Source organism: Lacerta agilis, chromosome 11, assembly GCF_009819535.1.
Source record: "Lacerta agilis isolate rLacAgi1 chromosome 11, rLacAgi1.pri, whole genome shotgun sequence".
NCBI lineage: Eukaryota > Metazoa > Chordata > Lepidosauria > Squamata > Lacertidae > Lacerta > Lacerta agilis.
Window position 1 is genome coordinate 27,554,431 of NC_046322.1, and position 22,315 is coordinate 27,576,745.

A 22,315-nucleotide genomic window follows, 5' to 3' on the forward strand; every position below is an offset into this window, starting at 1 on the left:
ATTATAACACCATACCTGTGCAAAATATTCTTCTGAAATCCTCCCAGCCCATTCAATACACAGTTCTAGAGGGCGACATGGATTTGCAACATCTGCACATTTGATCATCATGCGCTTAATCAGTGTCTGGTTATCTGGAATGTTCTTGAGATTGGTTGTACATTCACAGTCACTACCCTCATTCTGAAATGCAGATACATAGTTAAAAGTGGGGGTTAGTGTAACTGCTCACAACTGCTATGAAAACTCTTATCATAATGCTTTTAAACTACACCTTAATATAAGTAACAAACCTGGTAGTTTTAGGAAGCAGTACGAGAGAGCCTACTGTGTTATATGTCCCTTTTATTGTATCGTACAGATGTGGATTTATTGTATGACAATGCGAGGCATTATGTGACATTTGATTCGTGCAATCCAATTAGTATAAATAAAAATTTGGTATGATGCAAAGTCATACTTTGGGCTCTGGAATTTTGAGTGTCATGGGTGTCATTCACAAAATAGTCACGGGGGTGTGATACACAACACAAAATAACTGCCATTATAAATTTCTCTTGTGCACAGTCTCTTGTACAGTGTGGATTTTCAAAAAGATATTTAGGCATTGAAAGGCCCGTAGGAGCCATGTTGGCTATTTTATTCATTAGCATTAAATTATAGGCAATATTCCTTTTACTTCCCCTCTACTGATGGATGACTTCTGTCAAATGAACAGGAGAAGGGGGGAAATTTTCGTGATTCATATGCCCCCCCAGCACACATCACTCAACCTCTGTCTGCCCCACCCGCAGAACTCCAGAACACATATTAAGAGGGCATAAGAGAGAGGATGGGGAGGAAGAACCACCCAAAATTGCCTCTTCCCTATTTTGCTGAGAGGTGCCTTCCATCAGCGGAAGAGAAACAATGCACATTGCCCAATATATTATGAGATTGAGCACCTGGACACTGTTTGCACCTAATAGCATAAAAACAGATCCTGGTTGTGGATGTATGAATTCTGATAATATGAAAAGAAAGTGCCACAGAAATGCACATAATATACATCTACTTAAAATACCTGTGCTTCTTCCGAGGACATGGGCTTGGTGATGCTGTTCACAAACTTGTTCACATGCTCAAAATGCTTTGTCATTTCTGTTGCCAAAACCATGTCGATAATTGCCTGACGAAGTGTTCGATAATGATTTCTGGGGAAAGGGAAAAGGAGTGTTTAAGAACTCAGAACATTTGGATCCCCACAGGAAGCAGGAAAGTTTAAGAGAAAGGATTATTAAAGGAGACAGAGCAGGAGTGGGCTAAAATTGCTCTAAAGAAAGTTATCAAAGAGGAATATTGGCTAAGTAGTAGTGTGACTCACCATCTGCAGCCATTCACTATTTCCCAGGTATGATAACAGGCCTGCAAATTCACATTTAACATTCCAGCCACAGAATCACATTATGAATACATCCCTTGTAATAACTTTCACATATTCATACAAAGTGAGTAAGTATCCATCTATGTAATCCCAAAGTACAGGCCCTACTATTTCCCCTAAAAAATAGCAAATACCCCAAATTTCTGGAGAAAAAATACATTTTCCTAACACTTCAACTTGGAATATAAATGTACACTACTGCACACATATTGGAGGATAGAGGTGCTTGGGTTGTGTTTTTTTTTTTAAAAAAAAAAACTATATGTATGGTACAATAAATGTGCAGAATTGGAGAAAGGCAACATTCCCATGAGAATGCTGACCATAGCAATAAATGTTGTTACTGTGTGGAAAAAGAAAGAAAAACCCAAGTTTTGGACATATGCTGATGAATGCTAGCAATCTCATATAGGCGATTGGTGACAACAAAATTTCAGACAATCCATCTATGAACAGAATTTTTTTTTTGTGGGGGGAGGCAGATCTCGCACACAACCACAAGAAAACGTATCTTCATGTATTCAAAACAAAGAGAACTGTGAGGAAGCTAACCTATTGAGGCTTTTGAAAATGTTGCACTTGTTGTCTTTTACGGTGAGCTGGAACGCCAGAGCTGTGTGATGGCTTTCCAGCACAGCTGTGTCATTGTAGAGTACAGCGAGCTCACTGCTTGCATTGCACAGGAAGAATTGGTCCGTCCTGGGTGGTCCACATCATGAACTGTTGCAGCTATTAATGCAGCTACTTCATCTAAATGATCAGGCTTGCCTAGAAGAAAGAATTAGTCCTGTTCACCTATACAGTATTTATAAAAATAAAAAATGTAACTAATCACCAGTAGAGTCACTGATATGCAAGTCTGGGTGAGTTTGTAGAATCTAGAGGCAGGAATTTTCTTGTAATTTTCCCAATGGGAAATTTACCCATCCAGTGTAATCCACCCATAACTATGGGGAATGCAGCATTAGTTTTCATGACTACATAGATTGCAGCCTCATTTTCATCTCCTGAAGATCCATTTACAACAGAGCTAGGGGTTTGGATCTGGTCTGCCTGTCAAATCACCTGACATCACAACAATGTCAAGTAATCTGTTTTGTATAGCGTTATGAATAAAGCTATGTAAGCACTGACCCATTAGTTGATTGTCAGTGCTTTGTGTGCCCCATGCACAGTTCCCTGATGATCAGCTGCAGACTCCCTTTTGCTCCAGCCCCCTTATTACATGCCCCACACCTACATATATGACATCAAGTGTAGGGCATGTGGGCATGGCTTGGCCAAAATGGGAAGCCCAGTGTGTCTAATTAGGCTCATGGCCAGAGGTTCCCCCACTGCTGGTTTATAATATTAATAACCACAGAAAAATGATTGGGGAGATGCCACCACATAGTGACGTTTTTCCCGTATAAAAACGATTGTATAACTGTGCTCTCAGATAGTAAGCAACTCAGTGAGGGACTTCAAATAAATACCATGGAAACACCGGTCATAACTTGTTGAACATGAGTATAGGAAATCTCAGCAGAAATTGTACCTTAACTCTCTCTTTCCCCAGAAAGAAAGCTGTGGCGTGCAAGACATCGGCTGCATGAGTGGAGTTTATGATAGGAATTGGAGGAGTGGTAGTTGGCTTCTATCACCTGGAACCAGGCTCGCAGTGTGGCTTCGGACAGTTTAAAAAATTCACAGACACCAAAAGCGGGCAAAAGTTTTCAGACCCAGGTAAACCAGCGGCCTGGAACATAATTTGGAAAGGGAGATGGTAAAACAAGGCAAGAAAGGAACTCGTCATCAGTCTTCTTGCTCTTGCAGACTTTGGTTAGGCAACAGCTTCCATTTACTGGATACATTTCACCACTATCCCTGTGTGTGCTTGCTTGCCATGTGAAGTTGACAATCAGCATTTTGACAGTGGGGAGACTTATATAAAGGAAGGAAGAGCCAATTACATGACGTGAAATGCCAGCTTGGCATTGTGCAGTCCTTTTTTTAAAAACAGCAGCCACATGGGGGCATTAGGTTCAGGACCATGGCGCAAAGGCATGAAGGGTTAACACTAATCTTCCAGTGCTGTAGTTCTAATTAAGAGCTCCCTCTCTCAGCTGCTGTTTCTTTACTGTGCCAAACAGCAGCTGAGAGGCATTTTAGGAGGGCTGACAGCATGAGGGGAAAAGGTTAACACCGCAAACTATATTTAATGTATTCTGGCCTGAAGAGGCAAGCGGTCATAGGGGGCATAATAGATTTAACATGCAGTTGCATGTCTTAAGCTTAATTTCAATGGGAAGTGAAGAAAGGGAGAGAGAGAGAGAGAGAGAGAAAAGAAAGGAAGAAAGATAGATTGGTGGCACCATGTAGTAGCTCTTGAAGGGAGTCCCAAGACAGAAAGGATGGAGCTGCATATAGATCTGTCCTGCTCTTGCTAAACTAACCATAACAAAATGTAACATAAATAAAAAGGGTATTATTCTGGCAGCTTTGGGAATCATGCCCCACTCCACACTTCCACCAGGAAGCACAAGTTATTCCTGGCTTCCTGTATCAACATCTGTTGCTGCCAGAGACAGGCAGATACAACTAAACAAGTCGTAGATGACACAAGTTTAATTTGTGCCACAGCTTGTTTAGCAACAGCCTTCACCTTCCACTTCTATACCTCTATCTAATACATGCAGAGGAGAAGGCTTGCCTTTTATTTGTAACAGCTTCCAGTTCAAAAATGTTGAAGTCCCAGCTCTCTTCATTATCCAGTAAGCGTGCAATACAGGGTGGAACGTCATTGATAGTAATTGGCACAGAGAGGTGACCATGGCTCTGGTTTGTGGTATCTGTCCAAATGATAAAATTTATTTATTGCAATTACATTCTGCCTTTTCCTCTAAGGAGCTCAAGGTGGGGCACATGGTTCTCCTCTTCCTCCTCAGTTAATCCACATAACAACCCTATAAATTAGGCATAGGGGCAGCGATTGGCCCACAGTCACCAATGAGTTTCATGCACAAGTGGGGATTTGAACCCTGGTCTCCCATGTCCTAGTCCCACCACTCTAACCACTATACCACACTGAAGAATCCTTAGTAGAAATTAAGTATTTGGACCAAGGTAGACACGACAGGATGAATCCAGCCTTAGTAATTGAAATCAGTGGGACGTGTTAGTTGTGATTCATTGATTTCAATGGGTCTAATCTAAGCATACCTATATCAGGATCCAATCCAGAGGCTACAGTCTCATGTGTGTGTAAATGGAACTGCCCTGATGTGGAGTGTGGAGGTGCGTATGCAAAGGTGGCATGCAAGGTGGTAAGGCACTCCCCTCACCTGTAGTTTATCTCCCTGCAGTTTTTGTGCCCAGGCACCCTCTTTCTATGTGACTGGGGCAATTCTGTGTTTAACACACTGCTATCACCCATCTTGTGTTTCCACCGCTGTCTTCTCTGGTCCTGATATACCTCTAGTTGCAGGCAACAAATCACATGTAACAACTGGTGATCCTGAATGGGGATGTATAAGCCCATCAAGAATATGCAATGAGCCAGTTCAACGGGGTCAAGTTGTACATATGACACAGCTGGATATACCTACCAAGATAAGCCTCTACATCTTCCTTACATAGATATTCCTTACTGAATCAAGGTTACTCCCTGAGAATTCATTTACCAACAAACTAAAACTAAACTGAAGACTGTTCTATGTAAATATAAGGTCTGAAATGGTCTTGTGTGTGATTACAGACAAACCAGTTAAGGTCATTTCCATATTACAGCAAAAAGCATGTTATCACTGCCTTTACTGTCAATAATGAGTTCTGGTGGCAAGGAAGGGTAAATGATCGTCTTAACTGCTGTGTAAGAACTGGACCTTTATTGTGTGTTTGAAGGATTCTCTGCACCAGTGGTTTTCAGCAAGACTTAATTGCTTTGCAACAATAGCAACAAATAAAACAGGCATGCGTTAAAGAGAGTTGGACATGGGAACTTACTTTTGGAAAATACGTACTCATTTCCTGACAGCCTTCTCAAGCCATCCTGAAATAAAACAAAAAATATTTGCACACTGCCGGATTCCACACACCAAGGAAAAAAAGGAGAAGGGTGCACTCTTAAAAGACATTGTGATCAAGCCACAAAAGGTTAGGAAGATTAGGATTAGGGTATCATTAAGTTTATGCACTAAGCAATATAAGTTATGCTCCAAATATTAGAAAAGCACATACAATGAATATGTGAATGCTTGCTTAAATAAATACCACTGAGAATTCAATCTGACATTAAAGCTGCATGCTATCCTCCTTCATGGCTGCTTATTTTGGAGCAGTTTACAGAGGCAATTTTTCTGTATCCACAGAGATCCGCTTTGGTGAACCAGGGCAAAGTTCAATATATTCCTCCTACTGTGCGTTCCATATGCTGCTTACATAAATCTTAACAGTGTTTTCCCACAAACAAGCACCAGCAACAGAAGGCTGATGGAATGTTATGGTTGTAGTACTATCAATGTAATGAGGCAATTGAGAAACCACTGGAATTTTGCTTAGAACATCAGCTCAGCTGAAACACCCCACAACAGTGAGTGAAATTGGTTGCTTGATATGTGTCTTCTTACTCACAGTCATCAGACCTCCAACAAGATCACTAGTGTGAGGATCCTCATCTTTGGTACCTAACTGAGGAGAGTAAAGTTCTGTTGTCCGTAAGATTTCCAAAACCCGATCCAAGGCCTCCTGCTACAGTTACAGGGCTGTTTTCTTGAGCGGAATTGATTATATTAATGACCTACCGGGTTACAAACAGAAAGGAAAAACATATAACAGAGCTATTGCTCATTTTTAGTCTACATGAAACCATTAAGGAATTAGGATGTAAAAGAACATCAGATGAATAAAACAGTTGATTAATCGTCATATTAAATGATTAACTAATTAATTTACTCATTTAGATTAATGTACAGCTGTGTATTGCTAAAAATTCAATATAGGTGTCTCTTTGAGAATATTGAAAGTACCCGGGTACTATGATAATTTAAAATTTATAAGCAAAAGCTATCACTTACTGTTATAGGGAAGTCTGTATTTTATATTTTCAAGCCCTGTTACAATGAGTGCAAAATAGAACACTAAACAGTAACAAATGTACCATTAACAACTGATTGCCTACATCAGAGGTTTTCAACCTTTTTGAGTCCACAGCTCCCTTAACCAACTACATTCTTTCTACGGCACCCCTATGGGGCTCAGGAGCCCAGTATGTCACTCCTTGCCTGCAGAGCTGGCCAGCTTCTCACCCTTTTATGAACACCTTCCCTTGGGAGTGTTCCCTCAGCTTCTTCTCCTCTCCCTCTCCTTGGTGAGTCCTCCAGGGAGTGTCCCCCCACCCCACCCCACCCCACCCCAAAGAGATGTGTCTGCCAGAGGCACCATTTGCCTGTGGAGCTTATATCCTGGGCTGCTGCAATAGACAGCTATGCAAGCCTTTGGAAGGCAGAGACATGAGAGGGCATCAGAGGACGGAAGGGAAGAAAAGAGGGAGAGAGGCCAGTGTTGCACCGCGGCACCCCTGGCCGCTTGGACTACTGCAATATAGCTCTACATGGGGCTACCTTTGAAGGTGACCCAGAAACTACAGTTAATCCATGAGTGCGGCAGCTAGACAGGTGACTGGGAGTGGCCACCGAGACCATATACACCTGTCCGTGAAAGACCTACATTGGCTCCCAGTATGTATCCGAGCACAATTCAAAGTGTTGGTGCTGACAATTCAAAGTGTTGGTCAGGTAACAGGGAACCAGGTATGAGGGCCTTCTTGGTAGTGGCACCCGCCTGTGGAATGCCCTCCATCAGATGTCAAACGATAAAACAACTAGTTGACTTTTAGAAGACATCTGAAGGGATGTGTTTTGTGTTTTGTGTTTTAATATTTTGATGGAAGCTGCCCAGAGTGGCTGTGGGAGGCCCCAGCACCGATGGGCAGTGTATAAGTAATAAATTAAAACATTATTATTATCTTTTCAAGGGCCACCGGAGGGTGCACCATTGGCACCACTGGTGAACACCACTTGCCTACGTGATTAAAATTGGCATCAATGAGTAAGTAATTAAAGTTCATGCCTGTAATCCTATTCCTACTTTCCTGGGAGTAAACCCTACTGAACGCAATTGTACTTGCATCTAAGTGAACATATACAGGAGTGCACACTTAGTTGATTACTGATTCAGGTTGGGCAGTTCTATTATGTAATAATAGTTCATAAAGATAAAGTATTAGTTACTATTTGAGGAAAAAAATCCTTGGTCCATTTCTTGTGAGTTTACAAGGACATGTTTACAATAAGTTATTGGAGGCATCTGAATGAATAAATAGCACGGTCTCCATTCATGTGTTTGATAAGCAACATCTTAAAATTAGCTTGGCTTTAAGTTGCCGCACATTTTATTTCTGCTATAGTAGGAACTACATAGTTATTGGTCCAGTATGCGTGTAGTGTTATGTCCGAACTCATGCTCATTGTTTGTGTATCCAAGACAAACCATGAGTAGTAAGCGAAGAACAAATAGTGGCTAAAACTCATAGTTTGCCTACAGCAATATAATGCCAGGCCAAACCATGACATAATTCCAGGTAGCTTAATATCTGGATAACTGGCGGGGGAGTGAAGCAGTTATGATTTTAACTGAGAGTACATGCACACTGTTATGCTCACACATGCAAACCAGGTCATTGGGGTGATGTGAAACATACTGTGTTGGCTGAGCACATCATAAGATATCTGAATGCCTTGACAAGCCTTGATGTATCCTTCCGGATTGTTGATGCGTGTGAAATTTTATCAGAAAGTTGTTGAATCTTACCTTTGTGATTGGGGCTTCTATCGTCATGGAGTGGATTCTTGCCATTGATGAATACCGACGATTCTGTAAACTTGGGGCTGCCATTAAACAGAAACATTTTGGCATTTAAAACAAACAAAAGTAAAAATCTACATCCTCATACATTGCATTATTATAGATGTGTGTCTATCTTGAGTTCCACGATGAAAGAAGGCAGGATATAAATGTAATAAAATAAATAAAGAAGCTACGGTCCCATCATATGTTCTTAGAGAGTAATAAATTATTTGCCAGTAAGAGATGGAGACACCTCTGCCCTCAAATACTTTCCACTGTTCTAAATTTTCCTGCTTTCTATTATTGTTGCTCAATAGCCCAGGCAATAGGGAGCTACTTTTAACAAAAACCTTGAAGACAAATCAAGAGCCTCTCTCTCAAATCTTCAAAAATGAACAGTGGCAGTAGCAGCAGCAATCTAATCCAGGATCCTGAACTGCTAGAAATATTCTCCACACATTGGTGTCCTTACCATCACTGCTTCGAGAAGTTATTGATTTGACATCAATAGATTCTTTTCTCCTGTTCTTGCATCTGAAGGAATGAGAGTCTAGAAATATTACAGGAAGGTATTTTAAAAGTGGCCAGAATTTTTTTCACACACACATTTGTTTTAACTAATTTCTCATTTATGGATAAAGATATTTAAGAAAAATTATTTTCTTGATCAGAGCAGATTGTTAAGCTAGCCAAAATGTTTCTCAATATTTTTGCCCTTGGACCATCATGTAAAGCACATTTCAATACAGAACATTCTCTACCTGCAAATCTGTTGAGAGATAGGCATCTCTTTGCATCTACCATCCAACATGGCAGAAGGCATAATCTGTAGGCATAATTTTAGGAAAGCCCTCAGGGGAAAAAGTACCAGTTCTGCTAGATCCTTGATGGTACTGTACTTAAATATATATACATACACACCGCTGAGAGAATTTAGATGGTTATAAAGTGATGCCATTTGAAGAAAGATTATTCTCTAACCTGACTGAAACTGGTCTCCTGCACACTTTTCATCACGATGGGTCTTGTAGGTCTGGTGTTGTGAAAAAAAAAAAAGAAATAGACACATAAACTTCTGATTTAGCTAAACCTTAGCTGCACAGACAACCCTGTGGTTTGCAAGTTTGTGCTTCCTTTTCTTCTGACAACTCAATTTGCACCTGTAAACAATTTAGCTTCCCCTAGGACCAAATTCTGCTACATGATGTATTATGTGTAACTTGAAAGACTGCATAATCTCTCCCCAAAATCTGGCCCAGTAATTTTGCTTGGTCAAATAAACTTGCATGCTACCTGGTAAAATCTTCCAGATAGTATGTTTTGGCACTCATATTTAAATATTACATAATGTACTGGCTGTGTGAAGAAAAACAGTTATTACTATGGGATGATATCAAGCAATGAGGTTGTATACTACAAAGAAAACACAGTACCTGTTTGTTGCTGTCATTGGTGCAACATAGCTTCTTGATAGATACAAAATGACGGATTTTCCTACCGATATTAACAAAAACAACAAAAGCACTGTTACTAAATAAATGATTTTGGCACAACTGGTAATTAAATTGTTACCATTTACTCAACAATTCAGATCTGATTAATTAAAAGAAACCTGTTAATTAACTACTCCATCACTGTCAGAAAGGTTTGAGAAAATCTAGTGTCTAAATTAACATATTGCAGAAGAGCAAATGATGAATAACGGAAACATTTTTTAGAGTGATTTTTTTTAATCTGTGATGTTTTGGAATGATAAGTATCAGGACAATATTCAGTCATACAATGCTGTTGACTTATAATTATACAGATTGCATAAAATTACTTTGTTTTCAATAATTTTGTTTTCAAAATTTAAAAAATCCTATAATTATTATTGTCACTTGTTTATTGATCTCACCCTACAGAATAGGTCAATTATGTTCACATTTTAAAGAATGAGACTGAGAGATGAGACCTTATTTAAGGACAACTATGAGTCTAACTATGTGCAACATAGGAATTCCATGACTAGCAGTGGAATCCTATGTGAGTAGTTCTCCTAAATTCAGGGGAACTTACTCTTTAGTAAAGGTGCACAAGATTGCAGTCTGAAACTCCTCACAGCTTTTTATATGAAAATGTATGGAGAGTAGTTTGAATCAGAGGTGCATGGGGGAATTCAACTATTTGCCCCTATTTCAACTACCGGTATTTGCCCCAACCCCAAGGCTGCTTTTCGTAACAGAAAAAGAAAATGGGTGTTCCAGTCGTGGAATTTCCACATTACATGTAGTTTGACTCTCAGGTAATCCAGGTAATACAAGGCTTGTGCCTGGGCAATGGCACAAGCATTTGGTGAGAGTCACAGGTGAAGTACAGTTGAGGATTAGCAGCTGGTGGGAGGGAGACAGGGACAATATTTATTTTATTTATTTTATCTGAAAGCATTAAACAAGCAGTGTACAGTTGTTATTATTTTAATATTGTTAAAAAACACATCCTAAAACAAGCAAACAAAAAACCCAATATATACAACAGAGATTCAGGGGAATCAAAGACATAAAACTGGGTCCAATCCGCAGAAAACCTAATTGCCGTTTACTCTGATTTGGCAGTGAAACGTGGGTTTTCCTAGGGAAAGCACTGAGAGAAGAAATACACACTCAGACACAGAGCTTTAAAGCCCAGACCTGTGCCAAGAAACATGGCACTATTATATGGAATTATATTTTTAGAAATATAAATATGCATATATGTGTATATATTCACAGTCATACATAACCTGATTCCATGTATTTATTATGTATGTATAACAGAGAAAACCATTACAACAGAGTGCACTTTTAATTAACAAACTTACCCTCCTTGGCCGGTTACAGGCGTTATCTTTACATGCTGTTGGATACTGTCTCCTGATTTCCTACGTGCATAATAAACTCCTTGCCACTCCTAAATAAGGTGAGTGAAAACAACATTCTAGGAAGCTCAGATCACAAGCCCCTTTCTTAAAATAAACATTTCTAAGCTGGTAGCATTTTGTGACACCACACTCTCAGACACCTTTTACGTGAGAAAATCATGGATGCACTGACAGCAAGCTATAAGCAGAGAATCCATCATCCCAGAATCTCCATATGGCAATAAACTCTGCACAAAAGCAGATTTTATGCATGTGCACACACAATTCTTTCCCTCTTACATTTTTGTTACAGGGTTACTCAATTGCACATGTTATCCAATAAAGTTAAGGTGCCCTAGATTTGTAATTTACCAACAGAAGAAAATGATCTCAAAGGTCTGTTCAGTTTAAGGAGGCAGGAGGTAGAATTTAGCTAGTCACCTACCTTTCCTTTTTTTATACAAGTGTTGATTGTGTCCAGTAGGTCCACACGGTTTTTGTCACTTTTTGGAAGCTCAGTGAGTTCCTTTCCTATTAGCTCTCCCTTTTGATAGCCCATCATCCGTTCAAAGGCTGGATTGACATACTGTAAAACAAGGAAACCATGTGAGCAACCAAGGAAAGTGTGAACTTAAAGATGCATTCAGCATGCCTATGCTATATATTCAGTCCCCAGTACGAATACTGTTAGATACGTTTCCATTGTAGAACCCCCTCCCCCAACAGATATTTAAGAAGGAAAGGAGGGATATAGCACAAACTTCTACATACGACCACAGAAGCCAATGGTATTCAATTGACTGATGTATCAATACACAGGTTTCTGAAGAGGAAGAAAAATGTGCCTTTTCCATACCTGAATTACATTATCTTCGCTAGTTATTTCTATGGCTTCATGACAGTGTTCCAGTGCTGTGAACACTGAATTGCAAGCCCTGCAATTAACAAGTTATTATACACCATTAATATCTGCAAGTGTAACAGGCCAGAATTACATCAGTGCATGAACTGAACACAAAAAAATGATTTTAAAAACATTGCAAGATGTATTGCATTTGTATGTTTTCATTTCTACCAGGATTTTCAATGTGTTTTTCTACAATACATCTATGGAGAGGAATGTTAGGTGATATGTAATGTATTCACAGTGTAGATATTGCAAAGAAAATACTGGTTGCCTGCATTTCTCCTGCCTTTTATTCTCTCTCTGTAAATGCTCCCTTTAGCCAGAGCAATGAAGTAAGCTTAAGTGAGGGGAAATGTGAAGAGGGGAAGATTTTCAAGTGAAGGAGGGAATAAGCAATCCTCCTCTGTAAGTCACCCCCATGACTCCCTCATTCCCATTACAATGTGGAATGTATGCTTGCTGAGAGAATGTCTAGTATCACATGGGGATCAAATTTATTTTGATTTATTGGGTAGGCCCTTGACTTGTGGATGCCAAATACTGGTGGTACATTTTGGGGCAGAGGGGCCAGCAGAATTTTCTGGACCCAGTACACTTTCCTCATTTATGCAGGGGTTATGTTCTGAAATCACATACATTTGAAACACCATTGGAGAAGCTTGTAAACACTCTGCCCCACCCGTTTTTGTGAGATTTTTGGGTCACTTCCAGGTTCGGCACAATATGCGCACATGCAATCACACACATATTGGACGTGCCTAAAATGGTCACTGCCTATACTGTATGTAGATTGGACCCTCAGCTCCACTTGCAAAAGAGAGCACACATTTGTATACACTTTGGGTGGGATTGACATAATGAATCATGTTAGTGGAAGCCCTGCACAAGTTCTTCTGCTTAGGCAACAGGACTTTCCCTCCTCTCTTCCCACTGTGTGCTCCCCCTCCAGAATTGACTTTGGGGTGGGGAGTGGCAGACCCACCCCCCAGGACAAAATGCAGAGGGATAAGAGTGGGAATTGTTCCATCTGGCCAACACCTTAAACTCAGATAGTGGGTGGGTATAAGTTCCCTGAAGCCATGTGGATGAACAGAAGATTGGGGGGGGGGGGACCGAAGGAGAAAAATGAAAGAAATGTTTGCTTCTTATAGTGATACCAACTATATACAAAATGCTCTTCTTAGGTGAATGTATTCTGATTAGGAAAAACTACAGCCCAATGGAAGAAAGCAGGAGGTGAATACTTGGAATTTAAGAAATAAGGAGTCTGACTGAGACAAGTGACTAGAAGCTGAGTCCCTGTGCAAGCTCTAAACAGCACTTACTCCTGATGGGTGGTTAATTATTTGGTCTGCGCTTCCCAAATCCTGGAACTACCATATTTTTCCGTGTAGGTGTATAAGATGAGGTTATTTGCTTTTTAAAAAAGAAAAGTAAAAAATTGGGGGTCGTCTTGTACATGGAACAGGGGCATCCAGGGGCATTTTAAAAATATTTAAGCATATGTCTGGGATTTTGGCTTGGGCGGGCTGAGGCGGACCCTCCTGCTGCCGTCCCTCCTTTCTCCTCCCCCTCGCCTCCTGAAGCCCCTGCTGGCTCGACCACGGGAGCAAGAGCAGCTGCCACCTCCGCTGCTGAGAGCTGCCTCAGCTACCTTTCCTTGCTCTTCTTTCCTTCCCCCCCCTCTTCCCCTCTCAAACTCCCACCTTGCCCCCAGCCTGCTCACTACCTTCCTCAGCTCAGTTTGCTCGATGGCATAGCCCGCGTAGAGTGAGCGCTGCCTTCCCCCGGCTCTTCCTTGGTATCCTGCTTGGGAGCCTCCTTCCCCTCACTTCCCCGCAGCAGCAGCAGCTGCCCAAAAGAAGATAAACTTGCCACCGCAGAACATCCAGATTTTCACTTCTATTTTAGGGTTTTGTTTTTAATTCTTGGGTTCAAAAAAACAAGGGTAGTCTTATACATGGGGGCATCTTATACATGGAAAAATACGGTATGTGCAGGAGGACAATGATAGTTCTACAGTTCTAGCTTTGAGTCCCTGAAAAGCTACTGTGTGTGTGGGCCTGAAAGTGCTTTTTTTCTGGGGGAGATGCAGGGGTACACATACCCCTAAACATTTTGTGAATCCAATGGGAGAAGAAAAAAAATGTTAAAATTTTTAGTTTCTTCTCCAGCATGGTGAATCGTCAGTTCCGTTGCGACCCCTGATGGCGGCCTCATTTCCTGTCACGGTGTTTCCTGAATCTCAGATGGAATAAGAGTACCCCTAAACATTTTTTAAGGAAAAAAAGCACTGGGCCTGAACGTCAATACACTTACCACAGATCAAATGTGCAACATCATAATAACCCCACCACATAACGGGATTATGAGACTGGAGAGGAACACTTTCTGTCAAGGACATGAACAGTTTCCGCACATATTTTTACGTACCGTAGTTTGAACTGTGATCGCACCTCGCTATGTTCTATTTGAATCAGTTCATTGTAACAAGCAGTGATGCTACTATTCTCCAAAAATCTCTAGGGGATAGAAAAAAAGCCTTAGATGCAATTAAGATACCATATATTTATGATCAACACAGGAAACACATGAAGCTGTCAGACCACTGGTCCATCTAGCCTGCTATTGTTTATTCCAGGGTACCCAAAATGGTGCTTTCCGGGTTGCTGAACTGCGACTCCCATCAGTTCCACACAGAATGAGCCAAAAGTGAAAATGCTATTCTTTTGTACTGGTAGTATTACACTTTTTAATGTCTGCATCCTCCTATGTTCTGTCCACAGCAGTGGGCATAAATAATGTCTCCATGAGTCTCTTTTCCCAGCCCCGTACGAGCTTTTTGCAAGTTTATTGCATTGTGATATGGAGAATGGATTTTTTTTCCATGCCTGAAGGAGGCAATCACAAAACTAGAGAAAAGAGGTATGGCCATTTAGTGCTGAAAGCATTAATCCTACCCCACAAAAGAGAATGTGTATTCACGCTAAAATTGTTCAGCATGATGAAGCATTCAGTCACGAAATCATAAAAATCATGAAGTCGTAAGAGGTGCTATTTAAAAGATGGAAGGGGGGGGGCTCTAACATTTTACCCTATCCCCAGTAACGCAGGTACTGAGTGACAGTAACTGCTCAAGGTTAAGGTGCTTGAAAGGTCACTGGCAATGCTGAGAAAAAACAGGAGGAGAAAAATAATTTGCGCCATACAGGAGCCACAACATTTGCAGTTGCCTGGTGTCTCATTTCTGTTCCCACTGGCAATTATAGATTTTTGGCAGTGAAACTGGTAGCTGTATTGCATTGGAAGACTGGTTGTTAACTGAAGATCGGGGGGGAGGGGAATCTTTTTTAAGAGCACATGGAGACTTTGATGGCTATCTCAGCAGATGATACTTTCTGATGTTACTTGCCCTATAAATGAACAAACGTTTCTATGGCCAGCAAACAAACCTTTGAAGAAACTTCAAAGGCTCTTTGCTGAAAGAATTATAGTGGTAAGAATATACCACTTCCCCTCGCCACTGAAAAAGTAGCAATGTTACCGTCACCATTGTAGGCTCAAAATCACTTTCACAAATTTTAATGTATTGGTTATTGGTGTGTGGTGCTATGTTTTCTTGCATAAGGAAAACATGACCCCTAATATCCTGTCCCCACTTTTCTAAAATTACAAGCGTTGACCCAGTAGGGGATTCATTAATGAGTCTTAAAGCAGGCTTTGCTTCAGTTTGTTTTTATCAATACAAAATCTGCCCTAGCCAAATAACATCCATGTTACAATTGCATCTCTTTGGCCTTCTCTTTCACATGAATCAGATGACAACATAAATAATTTCTAAAAGGCAATTTAAACCTCATGTGTGCAAATGCCCATAGTTTATATTTTACTTTCTCCCTAGGAAGGAAAAGAAGGGGCACACCTTATAAACACCATTGGTTTGTGCCTTGTAAATTGCAGTGTGAAAGGGAACAGTTTGGTTTTTGCTTCTGGATGCTTATCTTAATGTTTTCCATGTTCTGAATTAAGTTTTTATTTATGTTTTTATTGGGTTGAATCCAACAGGGTTCCACTTACCAAGTTTAGGCAATTCCCCTCTCCTACTATAGCCTCCACAAGACAGACACATTGTTTAGGTGGCCCCTTATGCTTTGGGAAAGCTTTCGGGGGCAAAAGGGGAAAAATGAATTGTGCAAGCAGAGCCTGCCCTAATCCTAATTTTGCTTTTGTGAGCAATGTGGGCTGGTGGATGAGGGGGAACCAGCCTGGGCAAAGCTTCTGCATACTGCAGAGACTGCATGCACTACATATTATGCATATTGAACCCCTAAAATGTTGTGCATATGTGCTTGTAAATTAAAGAGGTACTAACAGACAGGAGAACAGAATGGATGTAAGTCAGTGTTTTTCAACCACCGTTCCGTGGCACACTAGTGTGCCGCGAGATGTTGCCTGGTGTGCCGTGGGAAAAATTTGTTTATTTGATTCCTATTCAAGAGAATTACTTTATATATAGTCAATATAGGCACAGAGTTAATTTTTTTAACATTTTCTAATGGTGGTGTGCCTCGTGATTTTTTTCATGAAACAAGTGTGCCTTTGCCCAAAAAAGGTTGAAAAACACTGATGTAAGTAAATCCCTGAATAGAAGGACTAGAGATGAAATGGACCTTTGAGAAGTCGGCTGTCAGATAAAAATAATTTCATTTTAATAGCACAGAATGCTACAGAGCAGAGGTAGCCAATGTGTTGCCTTCCAGATGTTGTACTACAAATTCTACAATCCCTGACAATTGTTGATGCTGGCTGGGGCTGATGGGAATTGGAGTCCCAGAACATCTGGAAAGCTTCACATTGGCTGTTCCTGGTACAGAGTAAGTCCTTCTCACATAGTTTAGGCTACATACGGTATATGATAAAGCAGATCTGGCAAATGCAACTAGTAGCAAAAGTATAATGCCGACAAACAGTTTTCTACTGAGATGAGGAATGGCAGAGTTGGGAGGGGGGGGGAATTGAAGAACAAATGGCAGCATCTAATATGCTGTAGTTCCCTATAATGTTTGTTTGCATTTTCCTTATTCTTTGATCAGTTACTTTGAAGTCCTAATGAAAAAAGCAGGCCACTATGAATAATAATACATTTACTCTTATTGCACACACAAACCTCTGAAATGGCTACAGCAATCCTAACCCCTGATCCATGCTGCTGGAGGGAGTTAGGATATAGCAGAGATTTCCTTCTGCCCAACTCTGCTGGTGATGATGCAGAGTTCACTGACCCTGGTGTGGACTATGAAGGGCCTGAAAATGGATCTACTGGATCCTAAACCATTATAGCTGCCAGAGAGGGATAAGAGCTGGCCTCTTTGCTGTGCCAGCTTGGAGTTGGCTCAACAAAAAATTGTTCACTGGTGTAAGTTGTGTAGCTTTGGATGTGGTGGTGGCTCTGCTGCTCCTTTCAACCCCACTGCTCCCCCGCTGGGAGTTAGGATTGCTCCCTTGGCCTCATCAATACTAATGAAATTGCTTCCAGGTGACTGTGCTTTGAATCAGAGGCTCAGCCTCTGGCTGTTTTTCCTGTGAAGGAAGGCAACCAGTGAAGCATAGAAAGTGTCTGTCCACCCACTCAGTATTATTTTAAAGCCTATTCTTTGGTATGTTAATCCTTTTTCTGTCACTTGAGAACAAGGGCAACAAGAACGAGCTATAATACACAACCTAATGATGGCATGGAGATATTCAATGGGATCCTGTCTGAACAAGTTTGTTGTAACTATTGCTGCAAATACATGAGAGAGAGAAAGATAAGAAAGACAATAGAATTCGCACTGAGAGATTATTAGACTGGGTCATTTGTGCTGATTCACAGGACCAAACTGATCTGTCCATAAGGGAGCTGATGGACCAGTGGCGGGTTCAGAATGAGCCCAGCTTAAAACCAAGCTGCATTTACAGCACCATGACACAGCTTACAAATGTGGGTTGGTGATGTTTGATCATTTTCCATCTGAATGCATGCTAATGTCACCAGATTCGTGAGGTGGCCAGCTATAATGCAGATCAATTTAGCCTGCAAATGAGCATGCCATTTTTGTGACTCAATGCTAAATTGCATCATCAGAGCATTAAGCTCATATCCATTGAAATAATTCAGAAACAAATGCTGAATTTTGGGTTTAGCATCATATGCAAGACTCAGGTCTTCACACACACACACACACACACACACTCCTTTGACGTGGTCATGAGGACATAGGAAGTATCTATATCTGCTTTTAAACTAACCAGGGTCCTCATTATGTGTGAACTTGGATAACCCTGGTTAACTTAAAAGCAGGAGTCAAGTCATTTATGTGACACTTGGCTTAATTTCATGTGGATGTCAAAGTGGGGAGGAAGAAAAAAGGAGGTGGCAAAAAAACAAACCAACAGAAGAGGGGATGCCCTACACACTGCTGGCTCTGAACAAATCAGCACCCTAAGTCATTCCTGATCCTGGCTTCTCTGAAATGACAATAGCTTGAACTAACCAGAATTCAGAAATAACATAGAAGTCTGATTAGTTTAAAAGTAGAACTTCTCAATCTTTTGTTGTGGCTGCACCAAAGAAACACACAACTCTATGCTTAGACTGAGGTCACAAAGATAAGAATTATGATGCTGAAGATGGAATTTTGAATAAGTTATATATTAAGTATAAACACAATAGTACTATTAGTAAATGGGACACGGGTAGTGCTGTGGTCTAAACCACTGAGCCTAAGGCTTGCCGATCGGAATGTCGGCGTTTCGAATCCCTGCGACGGGGTGAACTCCCGTTGCTCGGTCCCTGCTCCTGCCCACCTAGCAGTTCGAAAGCACCTCAAAGTGCAAGTAGATAAATAGGTACCACTCCGGCAGGCAGGTAAACGGCATTTCCGTGCACTGCTCTGGCTCGCCAGAAGCGGTTTAGTCATGCTGGCCACATGACCCGGAAGCTGTCTGTGGACAAATGCCGGCTCCCTTGGCCAGTAAAGCGAGATGAGTGCCATAACCCCAGAGTCGTCCGCGACTGGACCTAACAGTCAGGGGTACCATTACCTTTACCTTTACTATTAGTAAATAGAATTAAAGAAGCCATGCATGGCGGGGAGGGGAGCACAAGGGTACAGGGGAAAGGGAAAGGTGTAACAATAGTTGGTTAAACGTGGATATACAACTGCAATGTTAAAGGCGAAGAATACATGACGTGTTTTATTTACAGTAATATTCAAAGTTATATGTCTTACCTACATCATTTGAATATGTAATGTATATAAATAAATAAATAATAATAAATAAATAAATAAATAAGAGGAAATCCATATTATTGAGAAATTCAGGTGGCTGCTTGTGGAGTCTGACCTTACACCCAGACTCATTTTGTGTTTACATAATGATCTTAAAGGCAAAGAAAGCAGCAGCCAGCTTTCCAGTACTCTTCTGCTCACTGCTAACCACAGAGGACCAGGCAGTTACAGGTACTTACTAAGATACCCTTAGAGAACCCTGATTTAATTTTTTAAAACAGCTTTACCTTAATGTCTCTGCTTACTTTTCAGTCATTTTTAGTTAAAATGTAAAGGTCAGGGGCTCTCAAAGCTATCATGCAACAAAATATGTATTTTCAATTTTTATGCAAATTTCTACCTCATCATTCTGATGCGTACGCACCATCACTCAGGGTGGCTGATGAACAGGTGTCTGACAACATCTGCATCAAATCATTGAAAAAATAACGAGACTGAAAAATTAGTTATCACTTAAAGAAAGTGAAAATAACTTCTACATACCCTGTTAAAACCTGCATGGAGAAGGGGTAGGACAGATGTTCTTCTTGGTTACCAGACCTACAGAATTGTAGAATATGTTGTCAGCCAAGAGATCTGAAAAATTCTGATAATTCCCTCAAGTATGTGTATTTATGTTTGTGTAAGCTTATGCCACAATCAATTTCTTAATCTTTAAAGTGCCTGTTGTTTTTGCTGCAACACAGATTACCATAGTTACCCCTTTGGGAATTAGTGCAATAAAATTATTCATACATATAGAAGTCATAAAGCACAAAATATATATACTCTAGAACATTCAGTTTTCCTCTTAATATCAGTTTTGCAGATATTGCCTTTCCTTATTTGTTATGTGGTGCCAACACGAGCTTGGTACGTGTCAGAAATCTAAATTGCACAATGCATGTTGGCTAAGTAGCTAAACTCATCATCATACCCCCACAAGGCAAATAGCTTTGGTGTGCTATCGGTCACAATGTGCTTTAATTGCATTTTGGCCTGAGTACAAAACTCCTGCGAGTATTAAATCCTGAAGGAACCTCAAAACACCATATTCTGCTCTTGCAGATTTGTGATAGGAATTCCCATGGAGGCAGCTGGTGACTTTCTGTATGTATTATTTATAATTTATTATTTTTTTGTAACCCCCCTTTGAGGTTTTTGTACAATCAAGCAGTGTATAAATTTTATGGTGGCAGCGGCGGAGGTGGGAGTCCCTTTTCAATGGCAACAGCACCATATCTTAAGTGCAGGAGTTTTGGGAAATGTATGAATTATCAAAAATGTGCCAAAGCACATTCTGAAGTGAATAGACATTCTTGTCAGAGTAAATAGTTTGATCTAAGATTTTAATGAGAGACTTTGTATTGTCCTTCACTGAGTAAAGAGTCAATTAAAACACTTACCATTAGCATATTTATGGATGTGAAGTACAATCACTGCTAAGATATTTTGTTCATTAGTTAAACTTACCCATTAAATAAGTGTCGTTTGGAAAACATTCTTGCCAAAAAATACTTACATTTGTGGAACAACAGCTAGTATTACAGTATGTTCAGCGGGCTTTGTAGCGCGGATTGACCTGAAATTAGGAAAGTCAATGTCATAATCATTGAAACCATCTTTAACAACAAAAATCAATACACCAAACACCATATTTCAACCTATGAGTGGATTCTAACTTATGCAGGCAAATTGCACACAAAACCAAAGTTTAATTTGTTTCCTCTGAAGCAGTTAATATTACTGAAGAGATAAGCTATTTTATAAGCAAAACAGTGTTTTGTTTCTTCAGCAGCAAGAACATTTTCAGAGGAAACAACTAAAAAAGCTGTGGCTACATGTGGTTTCTCTCTCTCTCTCTCTCTCTCCTCTCCTCTCTCTCTCTCTCTCTCTGTGTGTGTATAAAATCTGCAACTTTTAGAAGCTGAGATAAAGAAAGAAACTCAGTTTCATTCATCTTTCAACATATACCTGATCTTTACATATTTCTCAGACTTGGGTAAGATAGCTTAGTTGGTTAGAGCATGGTGTTGATAACACCAAGGATGCAGGTTCAATTCCCAAATGCGACAGCTCCATATTACTGAATTGCAGGGGGTTGGACTAAATGATTATCAGGGTCCCTTCCAACTCTAAAGTTCTATGATTCTATGGATGGACTTTTAGAGGAGAAGGTCATTTGATTGTTCCAGCATGCAACTAGGGCTCTGCAACACCCACACAACCCTAAATTAGCTCAAGTACAAGGTTACTAAGTCAGCTCTGAGTTTAGTTGCCTACAACCTTTTTATTTTCAGAAGTGAAAACAAAATACTGCTTTTGGCTTGATTTGCAGAGAACTATCTTGCAATATTCAACCCCACATTTATGCCATTTATTCCTGGTGTTGAGGGTCTAGTTTGATGTTGAGGTGGTAAACCTCAATGTATGTCACATCAGACTGCAGGTAGGGTTTCACCTGACTGAATGCTCCTCCATACAAAAATCTCTCTCTCTCTCTCTCTCTCTCTCTCTCTCTATATATATATATATATATATACACACACACACACACACACAACTTTCTGTTCAGTTCTTCTATGGAATCATAGAATAATCATAAGAACAAAAGCACATATGTGTTTATCTAGTCCTTTATAGTGCATTTTCAAAGCCTTTCTAGTCTAGCATGCATAGTTGTCAACCAAATGTTTATATAAGCCCATAATCTGCCTAAGTCCTCCATAGCACACGTGTGATCTTCAGTAACTGCTATTCAGACACATACTGCCTTTGATTCTGGAGGAAACACATTGCTGTCTCAGCTAAAAGCCATTGACAGTCTTCTCCTCCAGAAACAGTCCAAATTGGTGGCTATCACCACATCTTGTGGTAGCAAATAGTTTTAACTATGCTCTGTGATCTCCCCT

At 40.4% G+C, this 22,315-nt stretch overlaps 1 protein-coding gene across 1 annotated transcript in view; it reads right to left on the reverse strand.

The window, feature by feature from the left end:
- PDE8B (phosphodiesterase 8B) overlaps positions 1 to 22,315 on the reverse strand; it is a 42,122-nt gene that overhangs the window by 2,581 nt on the left and 17,226 nt on the right. Inside the window, 22 exon segments of the mRNA XM_033163608.1 lie at positions 16 to 183; positions 1,064 to 1,193; positions 1,976 to 2,111; positions 2,114 to 2,186; positions 2,597 to 2,602; positions 2,961 to 3,026; positions 3,028 to 3,123; positions 3,125 to 3,161; positions 4,116 to 4,254; positions 5,408 to 5,453; positions 6,035 to 6,148; positions 6,150 to 6,200; positions 8,273 to 8,349; positions 8,781 to 8,858; positions 9,290 to 9,341; positions 9,742 to 9,802; positions 11,148 to 11,236; positions 11,632 to 11,772; positions 12,043 to 12,121; positions 14,527 to 14,615; positions 19,908 to 19,950; positions 20,926 to 20,985. Coding sequence (XP_033019499.1) covers positions 16 to 183; positions 1,064 to 1,193; positions 1,976 to 2,111; positions 2,114 to 2,186; positions 2,597 to 2,602; positions 2,961 to 3,026; positions 3,028 to 3,123; positions 3,125 to 3,161; positions 4,116 to 4,254; positions 5,408 to 5,453; positions 6,035 to 6,148; positions 6,150 to 6,200; positions 8,273 to 8,349; positions 8,781 to 8,858; positions 9,290 to 9,341; positions 9,742 to 9,802; positions 11,148 to 11,236; positions 11,632 to 11,772; positions 12,043 to 12,121; positions 14,527 to 14,615; positions 19,908 to 19,950; positions 20,926 to 20,985 — 1,831 coding nt within the window.